Consider the following 24,986-nt stretch of genomic DNA (forward strand, 5'->3'; position numbering starts at 1 on the left):
CCAAGCGGCACCCGGGCCTAAATCAAGCCCGTGGACTCCGTCGGCAATTCAGACAGCACAGTGGCAGCCCGGGGCGTCCCTCCTGCCATGGAGCAGATTCACGTTGCAAAACGACTGCTGGACGTTCAAAATAAACAGCGGGGCTTGGTGGCTGCGCGTGGGGAGGGAGCTGCGGTCTCTTCCTGAGGGTCTCCTCGCTCCTCCTTGACCTGGAGCCCCCAGGAGGCTCCAGAGACCATTGAACCCCGTAGGAGAGCGTGGGTCTCCCAGCCGGTCCCCACTCCCTTGGGAAGCGGCCGGGGTGAGGGTGCTGTAAAATATGGAGCCCGGTGACACGGGCTGTCGTCACGCACGTGCCTTCTGCTGTGGCAGAGCCGTGCCCGAGTGACACTTCTGCGTCAGACCAGGGGCTTGCAAATGACTTCCGCTCTCTGGATCTCAAACGCCCCAAGTGCCTGATGGGGTGAGAGCAGCCAGACTCAGCGGGGACCGTGTGGCAGGGACCGTGTGGCGGGGACCGTGTGCCGTGCTCCAGGCCACTGTGGGGTGAGGCTGGGACCCAGCCCCAGACCTCTCAGAGCAGATCCGGGGACCTTCGTCTGCAGCCTCGGGTGGCACTCTGTTGGGTCTCTTGCAGAGCCAGCGCTGTGGGAGGCGCTGGCTGGGGACAGCACCTGGCTGGTGGAGGGACCCACCTCGCTGTGGCCTTCTGTTTGGGCACCTGGCACAGGAGGACAATTCCAGGGAGCCCCAGACGCTTGGAAGCAAGAGGAGAGCTGGAAGAAGCCGGAGGGGTGGAAAGTGGTGGGTGTGCTGGGAGAACATTCTGGTAGGTTCCAGAGTGAGATCACTGTGCTCTCCAGGCTGGGGTGCAGGTGAGGGAACTGGAGGAGCCCGGAGACTCCTGGGCTTGCTTTCTAGCAGCTTCAGTGGCCTGGGTAGAGACCGCCACAGCAGAGAAGGCTGAACTCCGACTGGTGTGGTCAGCTTGCTCATCACTGTGACCAAAAGACGGGACCAGAGCAACACAGAGGAGGCAAAGGTTATGTGGGGCGCACAAGCCAGAAGTCTCAGTCCACAGACGGCCGACTCCACAGCTCTGGGCCCCAGTGAGGCAGAGCGTGGTGGCGGAAGGGCCGGCAGAGGAAAGCAGCTCAGGACTCAGCCACCAGGAAGCAGAGAGAGAGCTGCACCGTCCGTCAGGGGACAGCACGGAAACCCCAAAGGCAGGCCCTCAGCCGCCTTCCCTGCCAGCCACCCCCCCTCTGCCTACGACCATCACCCGGTCAATTCCTGTCAGTGGATTAGTCACTGACCAGGTTCCAGCCCTCATAACCCCATCAGCTCAGCTCTGAGAATCTTGCTCCGTCCCACACAAGCTTTTGCGGGTGACCTCACATGGAAACCATGACCTCATGTTCTCCTCGGTCATCCATAAGCATCTGAAGCTCTTTTCTTTCCAGCTGCCCAGGATCAGAATACTTGTGCACCTCATGGCCAAGGGCCGGGTGGGTGAGGAAACCAACGTCCATGGCTTCCGAGCTGCGGCTGTTCCTTCTCCCCGCTTCTAGAAAAATCCAATTCTTGCGTTCTTGGATGAAGTCAGGCTATCTTGGTTCCCCTCTGCGCAAGTAAAATAACTTGCAGATGATTAACTCAGTGTGTCTGAGATATTTATTGACTCCGGATGCATCGCTTCATAGCTGGGGAATGGCGTCTAGCATGTCATTTAACCTCTTGGACTTTTTTTTTTTTTTGTAATATGGGCAATAATAGCACTACCTCTGGGATTGTGAGGCTTAAATAAAACAATCCATGTAAAGAGTTATATACATGCTTGATGTGTAGTAAAATGTCATTGTTACAGTCGTTATCATTTGTATCAGTTTCTTCTTGCTGCTGTAACAAAGGACACAAAATTGGGTGTCTTTTTTTTTTTTTAATTTAATTTAATTTATTTATTTATTTTAATGTGCTGCTGAGGATCAAACCCAGTGCCTCACACGTGCTAGGCAACTGCTCTACCACTGAGCCACAAATTCAGTGTCTTAAGTCAACACAAATTTTTTCTGCAATAGTTCAGGAGGCTGCAGTCTGCAATGAGCCTTACAAACCTAAAGGTCACCTGTCCCTCAGGTTCTGTCCTGGAACCTGAAGGCTCTAGAGGAGGATCCATCTCTGTCTTCTCCAGCTTCCAGAAGCTTCCTGCAGCCCTTGGCACCTGGTCCCATCCTCCCCCTGTTCAAAACCTGCCCTGTAGCATCTTCTGATTGCTCTCACTGATTCCAGCCTTCTTCTTCCCTTTTATAATGACCCTGTGGTGATTTGGGGCCCAGGGGCTGACATCCTCATCTCAATATCTTTAAGCACACCTGAAAATGTCCTATGCTGTGTCAGGTTTTATACATATATAAATAATTGGGGGGGTCTGTGTATCACAGTCGTTAAGATTTTTATCCAGACTAGCTCACTTTAGCTCATTTAATTCTTATTAGGCTTATTAGTAGTCACAGTCTTATCAAATTAGGAAACTGGAGCTCAGAGAAGTTGAGGAATTTACTCCAGATCACAAAGCCAGTAAGCGATGAATCAGTGATTCCAACCCAGAAAGCCACCGTCTGGAGTTCATGTTCTTATAAACTCGAGTATGTGAAATGGCGCATAATAAGCATGATATGCATGTTAGTTATTATTTCTGCTAAGATTAACATATTCATTTCCCACGTGGCATGACTTTTGTGAGAACTAATTAACGTGCAAAACGACAGACTGTGCCTGGCATACCGCAGGTCTTCAAACAGCCAGCCACCTTACTTTTTTCCAATTTCACGAAGCCACCTTTGTTTTCATTATGAAAGCTCTTGAGCTTTCCTCGCCCTCCTAAAGATGGCGCTATCCTCCTCCTCCACCATCCAACCCTCCCCACTCAAGATGGCCTCCATTGCAATGAAAGTCCCGTTTCGCCCTTCTCAAGATGGCGTCGAACAGCAGCCCTTTCTTACCTTCTGTCCTCTTCAACTCCTTCTGTCCTCTTCTGACCTTCCCTAAATGGTGGCGAACACAACACGCACTGCCTACTGACGTTCTCAAGATGGCGCCGGGGTCGTAAACTCACGTCGTAAACTCAGCGTCGCTCATCAAAGGCATTTCCGGTTGCTCCTCAAGCTGCCTTAGGAGGCCCTAGAGAATTCAGGAAGGGTCTGCCTTGGCACCCGAGACCTTGGCGTGACCATGGACCGGAGGAAAAAGCCTTTGGACGTTACGGCCTCCTCGGTGAGTGCGGGCGTGACGTAATGCCACGGGCAGCGCGTTTTCCCCGCCTGCACCAGACCAGAACCCCGACCTCGCTGAACCCGGACCTGGCCTCGCCCCTCACCCAGGAACCCCGACCGGGCCTTTCCCGGCCAGGCGGGCCCGGGACAGTGTTCTTACGGGGTCCTGACCTGACTTCCCCGCCTTTGCCGGACCGCGCACCTGGCGTCAGCCCGCAGGCGGGGACCGGGACCTGGGTCTCTTCAGGGTTAGGAGTCCCCGGGCCTCCCTGTGCCACAGCCTGGCCAGGCGGCCTCACCCGCAGGGACCTGGACCTGGCCAGCTTGTGCCTCTCACAGGCAGGAGGAAGCCCGACCCGGTCTTGTTCTGCACGCATAGCCCCATTTTGGTGTCTCCTCCAATCCAGGGACCAGCTGGTTCTTTGCAGAACATTGCATTTGTCACTTCTTCCCTGGGATCGGAGAGGGCCTCGGGTCCCCCTTGCAGAAACCAACCAGTTATGGCACCCACGGGATGTGCTGCGCCGGAGCCGGGAGGTTTGACAGCTTATAAAGACGCTCGCCTGTCATCCCAGCAACTGGGGAGGCTGAGACTGGAGGATCTCGGGTGAGAGGCTAGCCTCAGCAACTTGGCAAGACTCTAAGCAACTTAGACTGGGGGTGTAGCTCAGTGGTAAAGCACCTGTGGGTTTGATCCTTAGTACAAAAAAAAATTGTGAAATTCGCTCTTCTAGGAAGAAAATTTATTCTAAGTACTTTATGCACTGCTCAATGAATCCTCCTGACTGCCCTAGAAGATAGGTGCTATTACTAGGTCCTCTTTATAGAGGATGGAATTGAAGGCTCAGAAAAGAAAAGGAGCTTTCTCTAGCTTGCATGCAGAATTTGGAGTGATAGAACCAGTTGGCTCAGTCTGATTGATTCCAAAGCTGTGGCCTTTTCTATGACATTGGAACAAACTGCCTGACCTTTGAGTTAATTGTGAATTTACTGCAGAGTATTAGGATTCAAAAGGAGTATATAGGAAAACATCAATCTCTCAACATTTGAGTTTCTTTTCCTCATCTAATTCTGAAAATTGACATTAGTTATTACGTTTTCTTCAGGATTCAGAAGGCATTAATATTAAATTTTTTAAGTGTAAAAAAGGTATAAATGTTAGCATGTTGCGTATGCCTGTAATCCCAGAGGCTCAAGAGGCTGAGGCAGAAGGATCGCAAGTTGGAGGCCAACCTCAGCAACTTAGTGAGACCCTGTCTCTAAATCAAAATAAAAAGGGCTGGGGTTGTGGTTCTGTGGTGAAGCACCCCAGGGTTCAATCCCTGCTACCAATAAATAAATAAAATAAAATTAGAAAAGTATAAATGTTAAAGGTCATTTTAAACCTGTCCTGACAGGTTAAAATGTCCACTAATTATAATAGAAATGCTATCTGGGCATTGATAATTTTCTGAGCATCTTCGTTTTAAAATCAAAAGAAGTTATAGAGTAGGAAAATGTTGTGGCGGACAATAGATGTAATTAAGAAGATTTAGAAGAAAAGGTGACATTTTTTCATTATTTTCCCCATTTTTCATTGGTGCATTATAGTCCAACATAATGGTGTTGTTACATATCTATACATGCACACGATATAACCATATAATTTGGTTGATGTAATTTCCCAGTATTTCTTCTTTCCCTCTTCCTTTTCATTCATCCTTAAGAATTTACAATAGTAGGTCCTGAATGAAACTGTCTTTTGTGGGGGATTCCCCCTCCCAGTACTGGGGAAGGAACCCAGGGACACTCTACCACACAGCTACATCCCCAGCCCTTGTTATTATTTAGTACATTTTTTTAAAAATATTTTTTAGTTGGCAAGGGACCTTTATTTTTTTTAAATTTGTTTATATGTGGTGCTGAGAATTGAACCCAGTGCCTTGCTTGTGCTAGGCAAGTGCTCTGCTGCTGAGCCACAACCCCAGCCTTATTTATTACATTTTGAGACAAGGTCTTGCTAAGTTGCTGAGACTGGCCTCCAACTTGCAATCCTCCTGCCTCAGCCTCCCCAGTTGCTGGGATGACAGGTATGCACCTGTGTGCCCAGCTTGCCCTTTGCATTATTAAAATCCTTGCCAAAGTGACTTTTAAATTGATTCCTTCCAAAACAGAAACCACTGACCTGTTATTTTCATTTTCCTTAAATGCCAGTCAGTGGTAATTATCTGATTTACAAATGCCCATACATACAAGCAGTTGTGCCTGGACCCGTAGGAAGGAAATTGTTGTTATATCCTTCTCTGCAGACTAGGCTGCAGTGCCTGGCACAGTTGAGGGGTGGGTGTGAGCGTTTGCCCAACTGCCCTGTTCCCTTTACCAGTTCCTTCCATCCCGTTCTTGAACCCTGTGATTCTGCTAAAAATACAGTTTCTTTTTTTTTCTTTTTTTTTTTTTTTGCAGTGCTGGGGATTGAACCCAGGGCCTTATACTTGCGAGGCAAACACTCTACCAACTGAGCTATATCCCCAGCCCAAAATACAGTTTCTGAAACAGACTAAATCAGACTTGGAGCTATGGTATTGCTCAGTCTGTTTTATTTCAAGCCATAGAAATCTTGCTTATCTTTTGAGACTCAGCTCAAACCTTTCTGTGATCACGCTGGATAGAAAGAAATACCTTCCCCACCTCAACTCTCATGCCGCTTTCTTCCGCTCTGAAGTCACTACACGTTACATTTCACTGGTGTATAAATTGCCTTTATTGAACTGGAGGCTCTTGGAGGCAGAGAGCATGTTGGCATCCTGCTGCTCAGCGTTTAAAGTGCCAGGCACTTAGTTAAGTGCTCAGATAACGGCAGAACAGAAACATTTCCCTGTCGAAATCATAAATGGCTGTGACGATCAAATGAGGTCACCACAAGGACCGTCCAAAGGCAGCAGCCCTCAGGGAAGTGCTGCCTGTGTGTGGAATCTGAATCTAAAAAGTGCAGACGTCTTTTAAATTTTGCTTGGCTTTATCTCTCTCCCCTTGCACATAGGAGAGCCCTGAGTTTTGAAAGTTAGAGTGGAATTGCAGCAGAGCTGGAAGGAACTGTGACTTAGTTTAATTTGGTATTGTATTCTGCATCTAAACATTGACTTTTGTGTCCCTTTAGAGGAAGTGAAATCTTGCTTGGAGAATCACAATAACTTAGCAACCCCATCACCTGTTAAGGTTGAATGTAATATTTTTGCTCACTTCATGGTTTTGTTCTAGTTGGTAGATCTGAAGGCGGAACTCTTCCGAAAACAAGAAGAATTCAAACAAGAAAAACACCTGAAAGATTCTGGAGTTTGGACAAAACCAAAGACAACTAACAAGGTAAAAATAAGATCTCATTTTCGGCATTGTTCCAAACATGGCATAATTATACCACAGTTAAGGTTTGGAAGGTGTCAGTGGTGTCTGAACTCGTGAATATGAAGGAAAGGAAAACTGTCTTGTATTGAGACGTCTGCGTGAGCTCTATTAAATATTGAGATAGAACTCAGTGGGATTATTTAAAAGCGCATTATAATTCTCACACTCCACCTCATTAGCCCTTGTTTCAGAAAAGGATATCCACTGTTAATAAGTGGATTGTTCACATTCTCATGGAAGATTTTGTTACATAGGGATTTTTATCCAAACAGAGATAAACAAGTAGATAACGTAGAAGAAAAGCAGAAAACATCAGGGTCTTTCAGAGTTGGGAACAGTCTTCCAACCTGATGGGCCCTGGGGTCTCCGACCTGTGTGACCAGTTCTCTGTAGTGTGTACCTCTCCTTTGGATTGTACTGAGTCAGGCTAGAAAAGACAGGAGAGCGGCAACTGCAGTTGTATAAAGGAACTCTACACATTCTGGGCCTTTCCGCCGCAGCTCCGGCTTGGTGTGTAGACCACCAGGCGGCCCTCAACTCTCTCCACCGGCTCATTAGCCCGCCTGAGCCTCCTTCAGATGCAGTTAGTTTTGTTTTGTTCTCGGTCATGTGGTGGTTCTGTCTTACCCTTCTGAATTCCTTTCCAGAAACCCAGTATCTGGAGCAAACAGAACACTGGAGTCTCAAACCGGGCAGAGAAGGATGCGGAACAGAAGGCCGAGGAGCAGAAGACGCTGGACAAAGCCAGGTACCGTGGAACTCTGGGGAACGGAGGCGCCTTGGGGGTCGCTCCAGCCAGGAGACGGGCATTCAGATCCGACTCTCGATTTCCAAACGTGGTGGACCGCCTCCTCCCAGCCAGGTGTAAACACGGTGATTCCCCCTGTTCAAGGGGCCTCGGCTTCAGGACCCTTCCCTGCAGATACCAAAGTCCAAGGAAGCCTGAGTCCTTTGGGTACAGTGACATGACTCTTGCACAGAACCTGCGCAGTCCTGCTGAATACAGGCAGTTGTGTACCTACAACCACGTAAATGTGGTGGAAGTAGCTGTGCACTGTACTGGTTAGGGAGTAATCCCAAGAAAAAATTCTGTTCTGCGCAGACACAACCATTGTGGCCTAACCACACAGGACACATCAGCAACTGTGTGACATCTTTTCCAAATATTTTTGATTCCCAGTGAGTTGGATATGGAGATGTGGAATCTGTGGATATGGAAGCCTGACCTCTTAAAAATAATATAATTTGCATATGTATCTGTTGTCCTATAAAAAGATAAAACAGGTTTTTTTTGTGGGGGGGCGTTACTGGGGATTGGACCCAGGGGTGCTTCACCACTGAGCCACATCCCCAGCCCTTCTGATGTTTTATTTTGAGACAGGTCTAAGTTACTTAGGGCTTTGATGAGGCCGGCCTTGAACTTGAGATCCTCCTACCTCAGCCTCCTGAGCCACTGGGATTACAGGCATGCGCCATGGCACCCGGCTGTGGCCTCAGTTTAAAATATGAATGGAGTCCTGCCTGGACACTCGTTAGACACTAATATTATCAAGTTTTTTTGTTTTTGTTTTTGTTTTTTGGTGCACAATATTAGGGATTGATCCCAGGGATGCTGTACCTCTGAGCTACATCCCAGTCCTTTATTTTTTGTTTTGAGTCAAGGTTTCACTAAGTTGTCCAAACTGGCCTCAACTTGCCATCCTCCAGCCTCAGCCTCCTGACTGGCTGGGATGGTAGGGGTGCCCCACTGCACCTGACCCTGTCAACAGATTTTTAAGAAGAGTCCCCATGGTGTGGAGCTGGGCCATTGGTATGATGTTTGCATTTAGAGACCCTGATCACCCCCAAACCAGCCCAGTGATTGAAAGAGGCTGCAGGAGCTTTGGATGCTCTTCACCTGAGCTCACCAGTCATGTCTCATCCCTGGGTGTTCCTTCTCCCCTTCCTGCCCTCGTCCTCCTCCCCTAGTGTGCAGGGAGGGTCTGCCTCTAAATATTTCAGCACATAACCTGTCTTGCCAGGAAATTCAGCACCGACAAAATGCCACTGAGCCACATCCCCAGCCCTTCTGATGTTTCATTTGAGACAGGGTCTACTTTGCGGTCCGTGTTCAGTCTGTATTTCCGATTCAGCCAGCTGTCCCAGTATGATCGTGTCCTGCGACTGTTTTAAAGTGCAGGATTCCAAGATGGCACACTGCCTTGACCCAGCTCCCTCCAGCCCCCTCAGTCTAGCAGGGCTCCTCCGCCTTTTTGTTAAGACTCTTGATGATTTTGAAGCGCCCGGGCCAGGTGTTTGGACTGCGTCCGTAGCCGAGTGGCTTCATGTTGAAGCTTTGCCTAAGAGTGCCCTGGAGGTGGCAAGCTCTTCTCAGGGGTGAAAGCATCCCCAGGCCGGCGCTGCCCTGTGGCTCCTTCTCAGCGGCGGTGAGTGGTCGCTAGGTCAAGGAGGTTGCTGGCTCTGCGCTGTGGAGATCTGCACTGTGAAGGTGCCCGTCCCCATGCATAGTTAATAGTAAACTGAGGCGGGGAATTGGAGACTCATATCCTGTTTCCACCACGTTTTCCTACCATGATTTGTCGCTGCTGATCAGTTAGCACACTGACAGTTTCAGAGCCATGATTTTTCTGATTCTGTCTTAATTATTTTTTCATTCTGCTTTATCAACTGGCATCTGCAAAGAAGAGACAGAAACCAGGTTGTCACGTCTGCCCTGATGGCCGTGCGTGGTTTTGAATGTACTGTATGGTAAAACCTTTGTAGTTAGCAGGTGCAGTGGCGTACGCCAGCGGCTCAGGAGGCCGAGGCAGGAGGATCACAGGTTCACGGCCAGTCTCAGCCACTTAATGAGGCCCTGAGCACCTCAGCGAGACCCCATCTCTAATTAAAATATAAAAAGGGCCGGGGAGGTGGCTCAGTGGTTAAGCACCCCTGGGTTCATCCCCAGCTACCAAAATAAAAGAAAAATACTGAAAACAAAACAGAACAAAAATCTTTACGGTTGCCAACAGTGCTTACTAGGTTGTCAGTTTTCTTGACTCTGAAAATCAAAGGCAGGGTGTTAGCCTACCTGGGGGCTTGTTTCTCATAGTGTTTAGCCTGTCCCCGGCAGACAGAGGCTGAACTTAAAGACATGCCTTTTTTTTAATTTTATTTTTTAAATATTTTTTGGTACCAGGACTGAACCCAGGGGAGCTTCACCACTGAGCCACATCCAGCCCTTCTTTGTAATTCTGAGACAGGACCTAGCCAAGTTGCTTAGGACCTCGCTGAGATGCTGAGGCTGGCCTTCAACTTGTGATCCTCCCGCCTCAGCCTCCCGAGCTGCTGGGATGACAGCGTGCGCCACTGCACCCAGTGAGACGTGGCCTTTTCTGAGACATCCCTTTGCTCCTGAGCATGTTCTCAGGACTTAGGTTTTGTGGCCTCTTCTTGTTAGGCTCTGCCAGTTTTCCTTGCACTCAGCTGTGCTCCTCTCTCCAGTAGCTGTCATGCAAGGCTCTGTGCTCCCTGTGCCTGCAGCAGTCTGGTCCCCTGGTCTGCGGCCGTTTCCCTCTCCTTGCTCAGGACAGGCAAGGGCCGTCCCCAGCTGCTGCACGAGGGCAGGGTGGGCCACGTCTGCACCGAGATTCCGCACCCTGAAGGGAGGTGGTGGCGGGGAGCCTGGAGCCTGGCACACAGTCGGCCGGCCGGGTGTCCCCTGCTCAGCACTCCGGGTTCCGTCTTTCCTACTCGACTGCAGAAATGGCTCCTGAAAGTCACCGTCCTCCTCCACAAGCTCCAGCAGCCATCCGGTGGCACCTCTCTGACTCCATTGTTCCTGGGAGACTCTTCCATCTGCTCAAAACTGTTACTCTCCTGCACCAAACTCTTTTTCTCTTCCTTTTTGCTGTCCTGGGATGGAACCCGAGGTGCGCTGCCTCTGAGCCACGTCCCCAGCCCTTTTCATTTTTATCCGGAGGCAGGGCCTCGTTGGCTTGCCCAGGCTGGCCTCCTGCCTCCCTGGGATCGCAGGCATGTTCCGCCTCGCTGGGCTGCACAGTCGGCCCGTCCTTTGCCATGGGTTCTTGTCCCAGCGCCGTCTGCCAAGTCTGTTTTGGGTTTGGGTTTGGATTTCTCCTCATCACGACACCGGAGCGTGGTGGCCCCGCTCCCTCCGCGAGCCTCCTGCAGACAAGAGCCGCTCCTCCGCAGCCTGGCCTGGCCCCGCCGCGCTCCCTCAACACAGGCAGGGCCTCCGCGGGGCACCTGCCCGCTCCCGGCTCTCCTCCTCGCTGCCCGAGCTCTCCCTGCTGATTATTTACCGGCTCTCCGCCTGCACAACGGGAGCGCCTTGAGAGCGGGAGTCTGTCCTCCCGCGTCCTCCGCCTGGCACAGCGCGGCACGTGGGGGCCTGCGGTGGGCACGGCTGCTGTACACAGGCCAAGGTGACTGTTGCCAAGGCGACACGGCTGTGCCTGTGTTAACTGGTCGATTTCAGGCCAACCCTGAGAGGCGGTAGCATCGTGCTTCATTTTTCCATCTGTCCGTGGGAACTGAAGCTCAGAAAGGTTAAGTAGCTTGTCACAGCGCGTGGTCCAGGACTTCATAGCCTCCAAATGACATTAGAAATGCAATTGCCCATTATGATTAAGTGTTATTCACAAGAGGACGCTCAGATGACCTCTTTGGCGCTTTTCTATCGTTAAGTGGTTCTGGAATAAAGAATTGCTTCCTCTCTTCGCCAGTCTGTGCCTACTAAAAAATAAATGTCACCAGAATTAATATGAGCAAAGAGGCTGCTTTGCTGAAATGCCAGGGTTGTTTGCTTTTCATTAGCAGTGTGTCACGAATACATTATTCATGCTCTCTTTAAAATAGACATTATATATTTCGCCCCCCCTCAAGGTACTAGGGATGAAACCCAGGGGTGCTGTGCCTCCAAACTTCATCCCCAGCCCTCTTTATTTTTTATTTGGAGATAAGGTGTTGCTATGTTCCTGAGGCTGGCCTCCAACTTGTGATCCTCCTGCCTCAGCCTCCCAAGTTGCTGAGATTACAGGTGTGCACCACCATGCCCGGCATTATTGTATTTTTAACAGACTTATAAGAGGTTTTTTCTTGGTCCGTAAGAGGCCAGGGGCTCTAAGAACAGTAAGGTCTAAGAACAGTAATGCATGAAATTTTGCCTTTAATTTAACCATCCTTTTTAACGTTTATAACTAGAAAGGGTCTTTGTCTCCATACATCTTGTTTGGCATGTGGTTTAAGTTGCATTTAGCAGTCAGACTGAGCTGTGGGGATCTTGGTTCATTTGTTCATTTGTCTGATGTTTGTTGAGCAGCTACTATGCACCAGGTGTGAGGTCCCGGGACCTGTGACATTCACACACACAGGCTGCGCTCGCAGGAGCTTATCCTCGGCACAGCCGAGTTCTTGGGACAGGGCGGTCACTTCAGTCCTGGCCACCCTGTTGACCGGGCCTCCTGGGAGGTGGCAGCTGTCAGGCTGAGGGTGTGGCCTCCTCCCCAGGAAGGACAGCTGTGAGGCCATTTCTCATATTTGGCTCTTTTTTTTTTTTTTCTCCTAGGGAAAAATTGGAAGAAAAAGCCAAGTTATATGAAAAAATGACTAAAGGAGACTTTATAGGTAAGTATGATGTGTTTATACTACTTCATTTTTCTATGCTCCACAGAGATCTTTGTCATCACATTTTTCGTCACTGTTAAGAAAAGGGAGAGGCCTGGGGTGGTGGCTCGGTGGCGGTCGCGTGTGAGGCCCTGGGGTCCACCCTCAGCACCACATAGAGACAGACAGATAAATAAAATCAAGGCATGGCGTCCGTCTACAATGAAAACATATCAAAAAAAAATAGGGAGAAATTTTAAAAATCACATTAAAATTTTACTTCCTCTGGCCGCACGGAAACCCAGGGACAGTCCAGAGAGATTGGCGGGTTGCCCGGTGGGTGCTGTGCGGTGCATGGGATGCTGGGAGGGGACAGCGAGGACAGGGGACGCCGGACACTCCGCCTCTTCCCCTGGGCAGGGGTCGGGGTGGAGGAGAGGCGCAGACGGCCCAGCTAGGAAGTGAGGGCCGAGCGCCTCCGTCGCGGAAGCCCCGGCTGCTGGAGGGCGACGGGTGGAATCCTGGCCGCGTCAGGGTCCCGGGTTCCGTTTTCTTTTTCCCTCTTTTTTTTTGGTCAGGTTTCTGTGGAGCGCTTGCACCTGCTCCCACGTGGTTTGGTGATAAACTCCCTCCCTTTCTGCAGACCCCCAGGAAAAGAAGACCCCCGGTGTTGGTAGCCAACGGCAGGAGGGCTTTTAGGGGGCCGTGCACGTTCCACTCCCAGAGGACGGGGCTGCTGATCTGTGGCCGGGCGGGGTGGGGGAGAAGGTGGCCGCCAGGTGCCTCCCGAGGTTTCCCAGAGCTGCAGGGGCCAGGGCGAGAGCAGGTCAGGGACGGAGGGGCTGCGCTCAGCAGGGCTGCCCAGCCTGCGCTGGCCCCGGTCAGACACTAACCACGCCAGGAGCCGTGGGGAGGCTTTGCCTCCTTCCCGAGGGAGTGGCAGGTGGCTGTCACCAGGTCACCTGTCACGCCTCCCTAGCGTGTGCCCTGCAGCTCGGCTCCAGGAGAGCCCTTCTCTTCCCCACTGAGCTGGTCGGCGGCTTTAAATTTCTTTCATTTTTATTTTTTCTACTTAGAGTCAGACTCTACTTGTGTTTTGAGTGTAGAAACGAGGTGCCCGGGAGTGCGGGTGTGGGGGGCTGGCCTTGTCAGAGCCACCGGCCGCCCCCGTGAGCATGCTGTGGACGTGGGCAGATTCTGCCTTGGAGTCCGGTGGGCGCCGACTCAGTCCCAGAGCTCACTGCAGCACGTCCTGTAGGAGACTGCACCTCGCCTTCGTGCACGCAGGGCTGTCCTGGGTTGAATCAGACCGAAGTCTTGGGAGGCCGCATAATGGTCGCCATGGGTTTTGGCTCCTCTTGTGATCTAGGCCCTGACGGCAGGCAGTGTCTTACCCACCTCGGTGCCCTGTCTGAAAGCCGAGGCCGCTGGCTGGGAAAGAAGTCTCTTCCCTGTATGGCGACCTTTCCCGCACGTCCCCCGCCACAGCAGTGTGGGTTAGAGGGGCGCAGCCTCCTGTTTAGAACGGCGTGTTAGGCCTGCAGCGTGGGAAAGGCCCGCCGCTGCAGATGCGGTGAGCGGCTTCCAGGTCAGGTTGCAGGTCAAGGCTGTGCTGTCCAAGGGACTTTGTGAGATGACATTGCGGCAGAAGCTGTAGACTTCTTAGAGACCTTTTTGCATGGTCCAGGATGTCGATGGCCTGTTCACAGCTTCCCTGCCAGGTACGGGCACCTCTGGGCCTTGACCTTCCCAGGGTGGCCGCAGTGACCCTGAGCGGGAAGGGGCGGTGACGCCGTCAGGTGACGCTGGGACTGCTCCCTGCCCGTGTGCTGCGTGCTCTCCTTCCGTGACATCAAGGGTCTTTAAGTGGATCTCTGTCATAGAGGAAGAAGTGGAGGAGATGTACCTCGTGGACTTCACACAGAAGATCATAGACAGACGCAAGGAGATGGAGGCACTTGGCGCCACCAGAGAGGCCCGAAAAGCAGCAGAAAGGGACGAAGAGGAGGAGGAGCGTCTTTCGGAAAGGGACATACCTCCTCCCCAAGACCCCAGTGAAGAATGGTGGGTAACGCGGGGTAGAGCAGAGGGAAGGTCGGCTTTTGAGTGATCTTGCTGGGTCATCGTCAAATCATTGCTCCTTGGTCCTCCTCGGTTTTCTGTCTTTGGAGACCCTTCATTTTTTGGTACCAGGATTGAACCCGGGGCGCTTCGCCACTGAGCCACGTCCCCAGGCTCTTTGTGTTTTAGTTAGAGACAGGGTCTCCCCGAGCTGCTGGGGTGACAGGCGTGCGCCCCACGCCCGGCTGGAGACCCTCCCTGAGTTAGGTCGGGTCAGCACGTCACAGAGGCACCAACAGCAGCTCCCGTGAAGAGGCGGCAGCCATGGTCGCTAAGATGGCAGAGGTGGCCCAGGGCGCCCGGCCATGACGGCGGCACGCTGGCTCCCAGCGCAGGAGTGCACACCACCCCCCCCACCACCCCGTGTCCCCGTGCTGCTGCCGCGGGGACCCAGCGAGAGGCGCCCTCTGGGAAGTGCTCTGCTTCCAGCGGACAGCCTGCTGTGGCTGCCTCATTCCTGGCCCGGGGTCTGGCCCTCTGCCACCTGCCCTGCCCGTGTCACCACGATCACACTTCTCACCTGCCCGAGCCCAGTTCCCCCACGTGGAGATCGCGGTCGCAGTGTCTGTTCCCGTGACCTCTTCCTTTAAAGCCCCTCGGGAGGGACTGCTCTCTGGGGACGCTGGCCGGCATCTTCTAAAGCTTTGTCACTGACGTTTTTCTGAGTTTTACCTCCGTGTGAAGCATGGAGAAGCCGAGCCAGGCCTTCCTCACAGAGACCGGAGTGAAATCCCACCGTGGTGATTGTCTGCCGGAGACGCCGCTGTTTAGACCCTTGTTCAGTGGTGCCTGGAGTTGCTTAGGGGGCGCTCTGAGCACCCCGGCCATGGCCCTGCCCGCCCGCCTTGCCTGCAGGCCTCAGATCTGCCCTGTGGGGCGGTCCTCTCAGAAGCTGCCCAGGGCTGTTTGTGGGTTCGTTAGCCTTGTTCAGCCTTGCGTCCCGTGGGCAGCCATTAATGAGCCCAAGAGCAGAGAGCCTGCGTCCTGCCTCCCTGACCCAGAAATAGCCTTTCACTGGGACAAAACAGGCTTCGTCTTGCCTGCTGTTCACAGAGCTGTGCAGACATGCGGTGTAGACCCACAGACACCACACCGTCTCCACAGAGCTGTGCAGACATGCGGTGTAGACCCACAGACACCACACCGTCTCCACAGAGCTGTGCAGACATGCGGTGTAGACCCACAGACACCACACTGTCTCCACAGAGCTGTGCAGACATGCGGTGTAGACCCACAGACACCACACTGTCGCTGTCACAGCCCTTCACCCCCATTCCCGACCTAAGTGATTCCTCTGTCACCTGAATTGGGTGACATTTAATATACTTCCTGCTTTTGGCATCTTGACTTTTATGATTGACACATACCAGGAAAAGATCTGAGGCAGACTCTGGGTCGTCCTTAGATCCTGCTGCACCTTCCCCCAGAGCCCGTTTGGAGACAGTGTGACATTATCCCTCGTGGGTCCCCGAGTTGGCCGGGGGCAGGGCTTGCTCAGTGAGCGAGGGTGGCTGATGAGACAGCATGGCCGCCGCCTGCCCTGCTGTGTTTTGATGGGATCTGGTTCTGGAGGCCTCACAATAGCCCGCAATGGCTTTCCACAGCAGAGGTCTCTGCGAGGTCTGATGGTGTCTCTTGTAGACTTTGGCTCGTTAACGCCCGTGTGGTCACAGGCGATCTGCCAGGGTTTGAGGAGTCTGGAGGGCACGGAAGTGTCGCCTGCCACCACATGGTGAAGGAGGACGCGCTGCAAGCAGCTCTGACACTTTTTGTTTTGTTTTTAAATTAAGCTCCAGAGTCTAACTACTTGTAAAATCCTTTGGGTAGTTAAATTCCAGGTGGTAGAACATCTTTCCACAAAAATACTGTAAATAATTACACAGACCATCTGGTAGATCGTTTTTTCTTCCCATTCATTAAAAAAGGGAAAGAAACTGCTTTCCGCAGTGGGCGGCTTTATTTCTCGTGCTGATCAGCTGTGGGACTGGAGTACGAGATGCCCAGATACCCAGTTTTTCAGTCACGGGCCAACCATCGAAATCGGCTTCACTTGCTAGGAAACAAATTGCTAACGAGAAAGCCACGTACCTGCTGGGTCCGACTTTGGATTGCTGTCCTTATTGATGCCATTACTGTGTGCCCAGCACCCTGCTGACGGCCGAGGGAGATTCCCTGCCCATAACTTCCCAGGAAAAAATCCACTGCATCGTAACAGAGATGAAATGTTTTCCGTGGAAACTCTGTCCGTATTTCCTGCTTGTAGGAAGTCAGTACTTCACTGCCCGCCTGGCTTCCCTGTCTGTGCTGTCTAGATTGGGCAAAGATGAGGAAAGAGTATATTGTTTGATTTCCCGCTATTAAAGCCCAGAAAATACAGCAACATACATTAGGCAATTTCTGACTTATTGGGAAAAATTGTACCAATGAGAAGAAATAAAGGAAATAAAAAGACATGAGGAAATGAGCAATAAGAACCCCCGGGGGGCAAAGTGAAGTTACTGAGATGCTGACGCCATGTTTGCAATCATCTGAACGATGCCAAATCCGTTCGTAGGTGTTGTGGAAGTTCTCTGTGGGTGATCTGCTTGGAAATCAGACACGTAAATGATGGGTTATTTTCTACAGTCTCCAAAACTAAGGTCTCCTGCGGGCACAGTGAGCTTACTGCGTGCCAGCGTCTAACTTTTAGGAAGCATGTTCTCAGTGGGGTGGTCTCTGAGCCCTGTGCTCATTCCTTCCTCGCCGGCTCCAACCCCTGACTTGGGGACCTGCGTGCAAAGCCTGTGTCACATCTCCTCACTCTCATTTCAGGGTGGATTACGTGGACTCTTTAGGGCGATCCCGGCGCTGCATGAGAAAGGATTTGCCCGATCTGCTGGAGATGGATAAAAATCTTCAAGGGAGACTGTGAGTATGTGGTGTGTGAGGTGCACAGCCGAGCCCGGGTCTCGTGCAGGCGTTCCCCGTTCCGTGGGAGAGGCTGCTGTATGCTTGTCTTTGTTGCTCTCGCAAGCCCTTCTTTTTTTTTTTTTTTTTTTTTCCCTTACTAGAGCATTTATTGACTTACTTTTTAGCAGTGAGCATGCCCCTGCATACGTAATGCACCCTCAGGTGACATTCTTTCCTCTTTTTGTCTTGGACTCCTGGTCTTAAGCCCTAGGTGGCAGCGGGCAGGCACCTGGCTCTGATGATCTATATACTGCAGCTACTAAAAGGGCTGAACGGAGCTTTATCTGTTCACCTGGAAGGCTGTCAAATTACAGAGGAACGATACAGAATGAGACCAGACCAAACCAACAGACCACCCATGGTGGAAATGGGGTTTGAGAATAAATACACATTTGCTTATCACACAAGCAGGTGGGGTCAGCGAAGTATTTAGCGTATTTGCTTTTTCTCTGTACGTCTTTGTGTTTTGAAGAACTACATTTACTTAGAACTACATTTTTTCCATGGCATCTAACTTGCTAAAACATCCTAGGGAATAAAATCCCTCTTACCATGAGCAACTTTTGTGCAAAAAGTGTTGAGAAAAATCCCCACCTCGTCTGAGCCCCCCAGCTTCAGGCTTCCTGGGGGTAGGCCTGGGCCCTGCCCAGGAAAGGGCAGCAGACACCTTGGCCTGCTGCTTAGACAGGCGGCCCTGCCTGGTGCAGCGCGGCAGCTTCTGTGTTCCTGGTGGCCGTCCACAGTAGGCCTGAGTCCTCTTCCCGCCCGGACCACCCCCATCTTGTCAGCCCAGGAGGGGGCGGGAGCGAAGGTTGTCTTAGTCATAAGGCAGAACCCGCCGTGCTCGCCTGACAAGCCTGCTGCTTGACTTCCGAAGGTGAAGGCTCTCTTCTCATTCTCTGGTGGGGTCGTGGCCCAGGTGCCTCTGTAGGGAACTGCCGCCTTTATCAAGTAGTGTCACTTGTCCACGGTCCCAGCACTTGAGCACGGCCGGGTCCCAGTCTGGCATGACGAGAGCTGGTTGTGTTCCTCTCCCAGGTTCATTAGTCCTGCCAACGAGAAGAGCTTGCTGTCCGAGGACATGAGGAAAGAACTGCAGCGTCAGCAGTGGGAAGAGGAGGAGCGGGAAGCCCTGCAGAGGCCGCTGGGGCCCGTCCACTATGAGGACATCCGGGAGAACGGTAGCCTTGTTTTCTCATGACTTTTTCAGCCATTTTTAAAAATCCTGGACTGGTGGCAGGCAGGAAGGGCCGGATTCGTGAGGCAGCCGCTCTGACAGAGAGGATCCTCCTCTGGAAATTGAGAACGTGCCCTTTGTCACTCAGTAGGCTGAACAGTACTCCTGTCGAGAGCGTCCTCCCAACACAGGGTCTGTTAATCCTAGAGTTCAACCCTGAAGACAGGCGGAGGTGCTGTGGCTGAAAATCAGTGCACCTTTGCAAACAAGATGAGCCCTAGCTCTAACTTTGTTTTGCTTAATTGCACATTAAAAAAAACTGAACATTTTTAAAAACTTGAGCAAATAGCACAGTGTTCTTTTTTTTGCATTTGGTAGGAAATTTGGCTTGAGCATAGTTTGCTGCTGACAGAAATCTAATCTTTTGAATAATGTTGACTCATTTCAGAGGCCCGGCAACTTGGTGTCGGTTATTTTGCCTTTGCCCGAGACCAGGAGTTGAGAAACAAGCAAATGAAAACTCTGGAGATGCTGCGTGAACAGGTACACGGTTGACTCAAGGTTGACGTTAAAAAGGACGGACACGTCCCACTAAGCTGCTGAGCCTGGATGACTTTGTTCTTTGCTTGCGTATTTATTTTTCCTGTGATGCACATATTAACTTTCAAAAAGTAAAATCTATTTTATTAATTTATTTGTTTTAATATTTTTCATTGTAGATGGACGCAATACCTTTATTTTTTGTTTTTATGTGGCGCTGAGGATCAAACCCAGTGCCTCATACCTGCGAGGCAAGTGCGCTCCCCCTGAGCCACAACCTCAGCTCCCAAAAGCTATTGTAAAAACCTGGAAAAAAAAAAAATAGGAAAATTAGAAATTGCAGTTGACGTTTGCAGCGCTGTGGCAGGTTGCACGCGGCAGTTGTCAGAGTGCTTTGGTGTTTCAGACTTTAGCGACCACCTCAGAAGTAACCTGTGTAACTTCCATGTGTGAATCTGGTTCCAGCTGGGGTACTTTTGGGCTGGCCTGCGTGAGAACACACAGAGTCATTTCAGGGCCCAAGGAGTAGAGAAGTGGGTGATTTTCTTGAGTGCATAGGCTTCCAGGATGCTCTTCTTGGACTTCCTAAGATGCTGGAGGGTTCTTGTCACAGTCCTCCTAGGTCTTCATTTTCAGCCTCTCTCTGACAGCTTCTTAAAAGTGTCCTGAAGATCAATTCATTCGTCTGTTGTTAGAAGAGAATTATTTCACCCTTTTGGAAAGAAATACTGTGAATTCGACTCCAAGCAGGTCATTTTCTGACTTTCTCTCGTGCTCAGACAACCGATCAGAGAACAAAACGGGAGAACATAAAGGAAAAGCGGAAGGCCATGCTGGAAGCCAGACTCGCCAAGCTGCGCCAGAAAAAGATGAAAACGTCAGGAGACGGGACACAAGGAGGAAGCACAGGTAGAGCGGCCTCGGTGCAGGACTCCGGAAGGAGGGACTCTGCCTCCGTGTGTGTCTCGCTGCAGGCTGGCAGCCTGGGAGTGAGCCTTTGGTTTTCTCTCTCAGCAAATAGTAAACTTTAAGGTCCTGCCAGGAGCAACTGTGTGACCAAAGTGACACAGAATGACACTAAGTGTTTCCAGACGACAGACAGGCATGTTAGCAGCAGTACTTTGGGGGGCTTCCTAGCACGGTACAGTTCCTTAACCAAGACTCAGGGAGAAGCATTTTAAGATAAAGGTCAGTCATGCATATATTTATATCGAAGACTTTTTTTTTTACTTGAAATTTATTTTTTAAATGTATGGGAAAACTGTGCGTGTTTATGGGGGCCGTGTGATGTTTGGGTACATGCATGCGTTGCGTGACCCTTTTTTTTTCGGCCAATGCCCAACACGCCGTATTTGGGTGGGGGGAATTTGTTGTTCCTATTCGTGCGTGCACACTGCATTGTGTGATTCTTAAATCAGGGTAAGTGCATTTATTACCTCAAACATTTATTATGTCTTCAAGAGGAAAACATTCACAATTCCTTCTTGATTTTTAGACACCAATTTTTTTTTTAACTAATAGCTTATATTTTACTCATTTTAAAAAAGCATTCATTCATAAACTTGGGTAGTATAATAAAGACTTGATAGACATGAATGTAGACAGCTTACCAAAAAACGGTGCTAGAACAGTTGGTGGTTTGGAACGGGGTGCGGGGGCACAATTTCCTTGGATACACTGCTTAGTGCTGAGCTCAGCCTAGCTTAACGCGTGCGTGAGGGAGGAGGAGCTGACCTTCCACAGCAGAGACCCCTGTTGCGACCAGTGTGGCCACACTCAGGTCTGGTGAGGGGCGAAGGAGGATTGGAAAATAAAGACTGACAGACACAGATCTTGAAGGTTAAGCTGGGATTAGGTGGAGCTCTGCTCTCTGATGGAGATGCAGGTCTAAAGAGTTATGCCAGCAATTTTTATTTATGTATGGCTCATTAGCAGGTTAAAGACTATGCGGCCACTATTCTTTGTATTCAGGAAAGTTACAGAAACTAGGACATCCTATGTAGCTTTTCCACAGTTGGAATCCACAGTTGCAGAGTGCAGTGTTAGGAGCCCTGTGTAGCTCTCAAGAAAGTCCATGGTTTAAAGTTCTGTAACGCGGGCAGGAACTGGAGAAGCGGAGCCAGTGAAACGTCGTGGTTGTCTATAAGAGTTTCTTCCCTCCCAGGAGCTGTGTGCCTGAGATCAAGGTCAGAGCTGAAGGACTCTCGCACAGAGCCTCCTCATGCAGGGCGTTGCCACAGCAGCTGAGCCTCCTGTGCCCTTGCACAGAAACATTCCCAGGCACCAGGCGTGCCACAGCCAGGGGGTCATCAGAGGCCCCTGATCTCAGGCACTGCTCTCAACAGACACCCCTGCCCAGAACAGCAGAGAAGATAGAAACTGTTTCTCCATTTTAATACTTCAGAGGGGGCCAGGAGGGGGGCCCAGGCAGGCAGGAGCTCTGCCCCGGTGGTCCTGTGGGCCCAGGCTTCCTCCTGTCTGTCTGCGTCTGCACGGTCAGACAGGGAAGAGCGGGGAATCAGCTTCCCTTATAGGAAAGTGGGTCAGAAGTTACACGGAACCTACGCCTTTATATCCCACAGGCCAGGGCTCAGGCCCAGGGCCAGACCAAGTGCAGGGCACGCTGGGAAAAGCCTCTCAGGGAGGTGGCCATGTGCTTGACTGAACGGAGAACCGTGTCGCCAACAGAGAGAGTGGGCATGTGGGCGATATAAGACCCCAGCGCTCACAGAAGCCTTGGCTGAGCAGTGAGCCATTTTTTAACATCTGAGCAAAACCTCATTAACTCTGAAAAGAGACCAGAAAGCTTTAGAAATTTGAGAATCGTCTGTTTACTTTCATATAAGTGGTGTCGTCTCATACGAGCTAAGCTCTGCGTCTTGCCTGTGTTTTGCTGTGTCCTGAACGCCCATCATTCCCAGGTGTAAAGGGCACTATTGTGTTTTTGAGGAATTCATTTCATTTAAAAAGTTTAAAATCTGTCCCAAGTGCACAGCCTGGAGCAGGGTCCCGCTCTCCACCTCTGCTTTGCGGAGAGTGTGACTGTGTTTGAGCACTGGGGTGTTCTGGTCCCACAATTGCAGATTATGAAACAGACGTGGGGACAGGGACTTGCATCCACCCTGCCTGGAGTTTGAGTCCTGTACCATTCCTGAGCTGAATTCTCCTCATCGCTAAAACCCGAATAAAGTGGGAATATAGAATTTTTCAGCATTGTTAGAAGAGTGAAATGACCTGTTATATGCAAAATACTTAAAATACACACCCACCGCCTGGGGCACGATCGGTGTTTTGTAAACACTGATTATTCCTTCCATTTCAGATCAGCCTGTTTCGTTTTTTATTGTTATAAAGACAACTTATTCCCTTACAGATGGAGATGTTATTGGGCCTCTGGCACCAGAACCCAAGGCTGTGCCCGCTCCGCCTCCTGCTGCCCAGAGCAGTAAAGTAGAAGTCATCATCCAGGAGAGGAAGGACACCAAGCCCGGAGTGCCGCACGTCCGGGAGTGGGACAGAGGGAAGGGTAAGGGGCGAGTGGTGTGTGTGTGTTTTAGTTTTAAATCAAAGTGGGTCCTGCTGGTTCAGTCTCTCTCTCTGTCATTCTTTTGTGCCGGGCAAATGCTCCACCACTGAGCCACACCCCTAGCTCCATGGTGAGTCTTGGTGGTCCTTTGAGGCTTAGGGACCTCCCCAGATCCTCAACCTGATCTTCTCCATAGTGGTCACTGGCTTTTATGAACAGGGAACTAGAAAAGGCGAGTGGAAAAGACCAGGGTCTGCCTGCAAAGCCATCATGTCCAGAGTATGTGTTTGGAAGCACTCAGGGGCAGTTTAAATTCACACTGTCCTCTTGTGGCTTTATAGTTTGGGAATGTCGCTTTTCAGGAACCACTTTTGAAGTACGACGAAGGTCTGGTGTCTCAAGGACCCCGTTTTTAGCAGTCTCCCATGTTCAAGGTGAAGTGACTTATGCGCCAGTGTTAGCCTGGTCCTCCCAGGAGCAGACTTCTCTGTAAACTTTTTTCTGCAAGTTGACCTTGGTGTCTGTCCTTGGAAGACTGGTTATGCCTCTTTGAAAGAGATTATTTCAGCAGAATGTGAGCTCGTGCTGCCCAAGCTGATACGATCCAGAGCTAAAGCACGAGACTCGCAAGAGCCGCTGTTAGAAATAGAGATGAAAGACCATCAGGTTGGACTTGGACAGGCCGCTATGTGTCTTCCAAAACTCAAGAAGGACGAAATTTGTGTTTTGGTGTGAAGTGCTTCCTACTGTTTTGACAGTCTCAATTCTTCTTTGTTTCACTCTCACGTGGAAGTAGTTGCTCCCTTTTCTTAGCTTGATCTCTTGCAGGTATTTTTTGCATGCCCTGTAATATAGTCTTGTTGCTACTTGTTCTTTGGAGAATTCGTGGTGATATTTAAGAGATATATGTAACGATTGAGCAGGGCCTGGTGGTCATTCCAGCAGCTTGGGAGGCTTAGAGAGGAGGGTCACAAGTTTGAGGCCAGCCTCAGCTAAGGAACTTAGCAAGACCTTGTCTTAAAATCAAAAATAAAAAGGGCTGGGGATGTGGCTCACTGGTAAAGCACCCCTAGGCTCAACCCCTGGTACCAACAAACAATAAAAGATACACAATTCATTGAAAAATAATAACTGGAAATTTAACTGATTCATCAATCAGTTCTCACAGTGTTCTTTCTTATTTTCACAGAATTTTCCTTTGGATACTGGTCGAAGAGACAGTCAGATCTCCGGGCCGAGCGAGATCCTGAGTTTGCCCCGCCATCAGATTACTTTGTGGGTCAAAAGAGAACTGGTTCTTTGGGTGGCCAGACGTGGAGCAGACCTGGACCAGCACTGAGCGACCCAGGGCAGCGGCCTGGTCAGAGCCAGGAGCCCAGCTCTGCACAGACACCATCCTCCCCTGCCCCTGAAGGCCCACCCCAAGCCCCCACGGTCACGTTTGAAACTCTGGATGAGATGATATCATATTACAAGCAAGTGACATGACCTTGGAGAGCATTCTGGCTTTCACAGAGAGCGGGAAAAGTCCTAGGGGCTGCGGGGTGCCTTTGTCCTCCTGTACTTCCCCTGGAAGGCCTGGGCTTCGGGTTGGGTTTTTCACCCAGGGACAAATGTGAATGGTACCACGAGAAACTTTGGCTGTGTGGCTGTTCGTTTCTTCCTGATGGGCCTAGAGGGGACCTCCTGCTCTGACTGTAGTTCATCTGGAGTCACAGTCGCGTGGGCCGTTTGTTCTGTGAAACGGGGCGCCGAGCTGTTTCGGGCCCGCCCCCGGGACTCAGATTCAGGCTTCCCTTCCTCTTTCGAGTGTCTTCATTCCAGTGTTTTTATTCCAAGGGTTCCGCTTCCAGATCAGTGGATGGAGCGTAGATGAGGGACCGCGAATGGGAGGCAGAGAGATCCAGTTTCCACGGGGACCCTGGAGCTGGTGGCCTAGTAATCCCACCATTGACATGGTGGGACCAGGGAAGAGCACCTTCATGACCCAGAAAGGTAGATGTTGAAGTCATTTACGTATTTCTGTTGTCACGCCATGTATCATGCACACTTCCCGGCACAGCGATCGCCGGTAAGCGTGCTCAGTGACTTGGCATCCCGGAGGCTGCTGGGTTCAAAGACCGTGCTCCCTAGTGGTGGTGATCAGAGCCGGCCAGCTCGTCCACCCCTCCTGCCTCAGAGCCCCATCCTCCTGGCCTTCCTTATCCTGAGCCCGAGTGGGTCAGACTCAGGATGCCCAGCGGGGAGCAGGTGGGTCCCTGCGTCCTTACTGACAGTGTCGGGTAGGCGGGGCCTCAGCAGGGCCGCACTGCCTAGTGCCCCGAGTCCCGAGAGGCCCACCTCCGAACTCCATAGAAAGGGCGACATCGCCAGACCTGTCGTGAGTTGGTCTAATCTTGCATGCAAATGCTTC

General features: G+C 51.0%; 1 protein-coding gene across 1 annotated transcript; it reads left to right on the forward strand.

The window, feature by feature from the left end:
- The first annotated feature begins 3,147 nt into the window (after nucleotides 1–3,147).
- Nucleotides 3,148–24,213, forward strand: Ccdc174 (coiled-coil domain containing 174). Its single transcript, XM_047534478.1, has 11 exons — nucleotides 3,148–3,273; nucleotides 6,510–6,614; nucleotides 7,301–7,401; nucleotides 12,223–12,281; nucleotides 14,144–14,324; nucleotides 17,193–17,288; nucleotides 18,369–18,511; nucleotides 18,956–19,050; nucleotides 19,827–19,956; nucleotides 22,421–22,573; nucleotides 23,763–24,213. Exons 1-11 carry the CDS (start codon nucleotides 3,232–3,234, stop codon nucleotides 24,059–24,061), a joined length of 1,404 nt encoding a protein of 467 aa, XP_047390434.1. The 5' UTR covers nucleotides 3,148–3,231; the 3' UTR covers nucleotides 24,062–24,213.
- Nucleotides 24,214–24,986: the final 773 nt, after the last annotated feature.

The sequence above is a fragment of the Sciurus carolinensis genome, chromosome 19 (assembly GCF_902686445.1).
Source record: "Sciurus carolinensis chromosome 19, mSciCar1.2, whole genome shotgun sequence".
NCBI lineage: Eukaryota > Metazoa > Chordata > Mammalia > Rodentia > Sciuridae > Sciurus > Sciurus carolinensis.

Coding starts and splice junctions, on each gene's coding strand:
- Ccdc174 (XM_047534478.1), top strand. CDS start 3,232: ATGGACCGGAGGAAAAAGCCTTTGGACGTTACGGCCTCCTCG. Junction 7,402..12,222: donor AAGACGCTGGACAAAGCCAG/GTACCGTGGAAC, acceptor TTTTTCTCCTAG/GGAAAAATTGGAAGAAAAAG. Junction 22,574..23,762: donor GGAGTGGGACAGAGGGAAGG/GTAAGGGGCGAG, acceptor TTATTTTCACAG/AATTTTCCTTTGGATACTGG.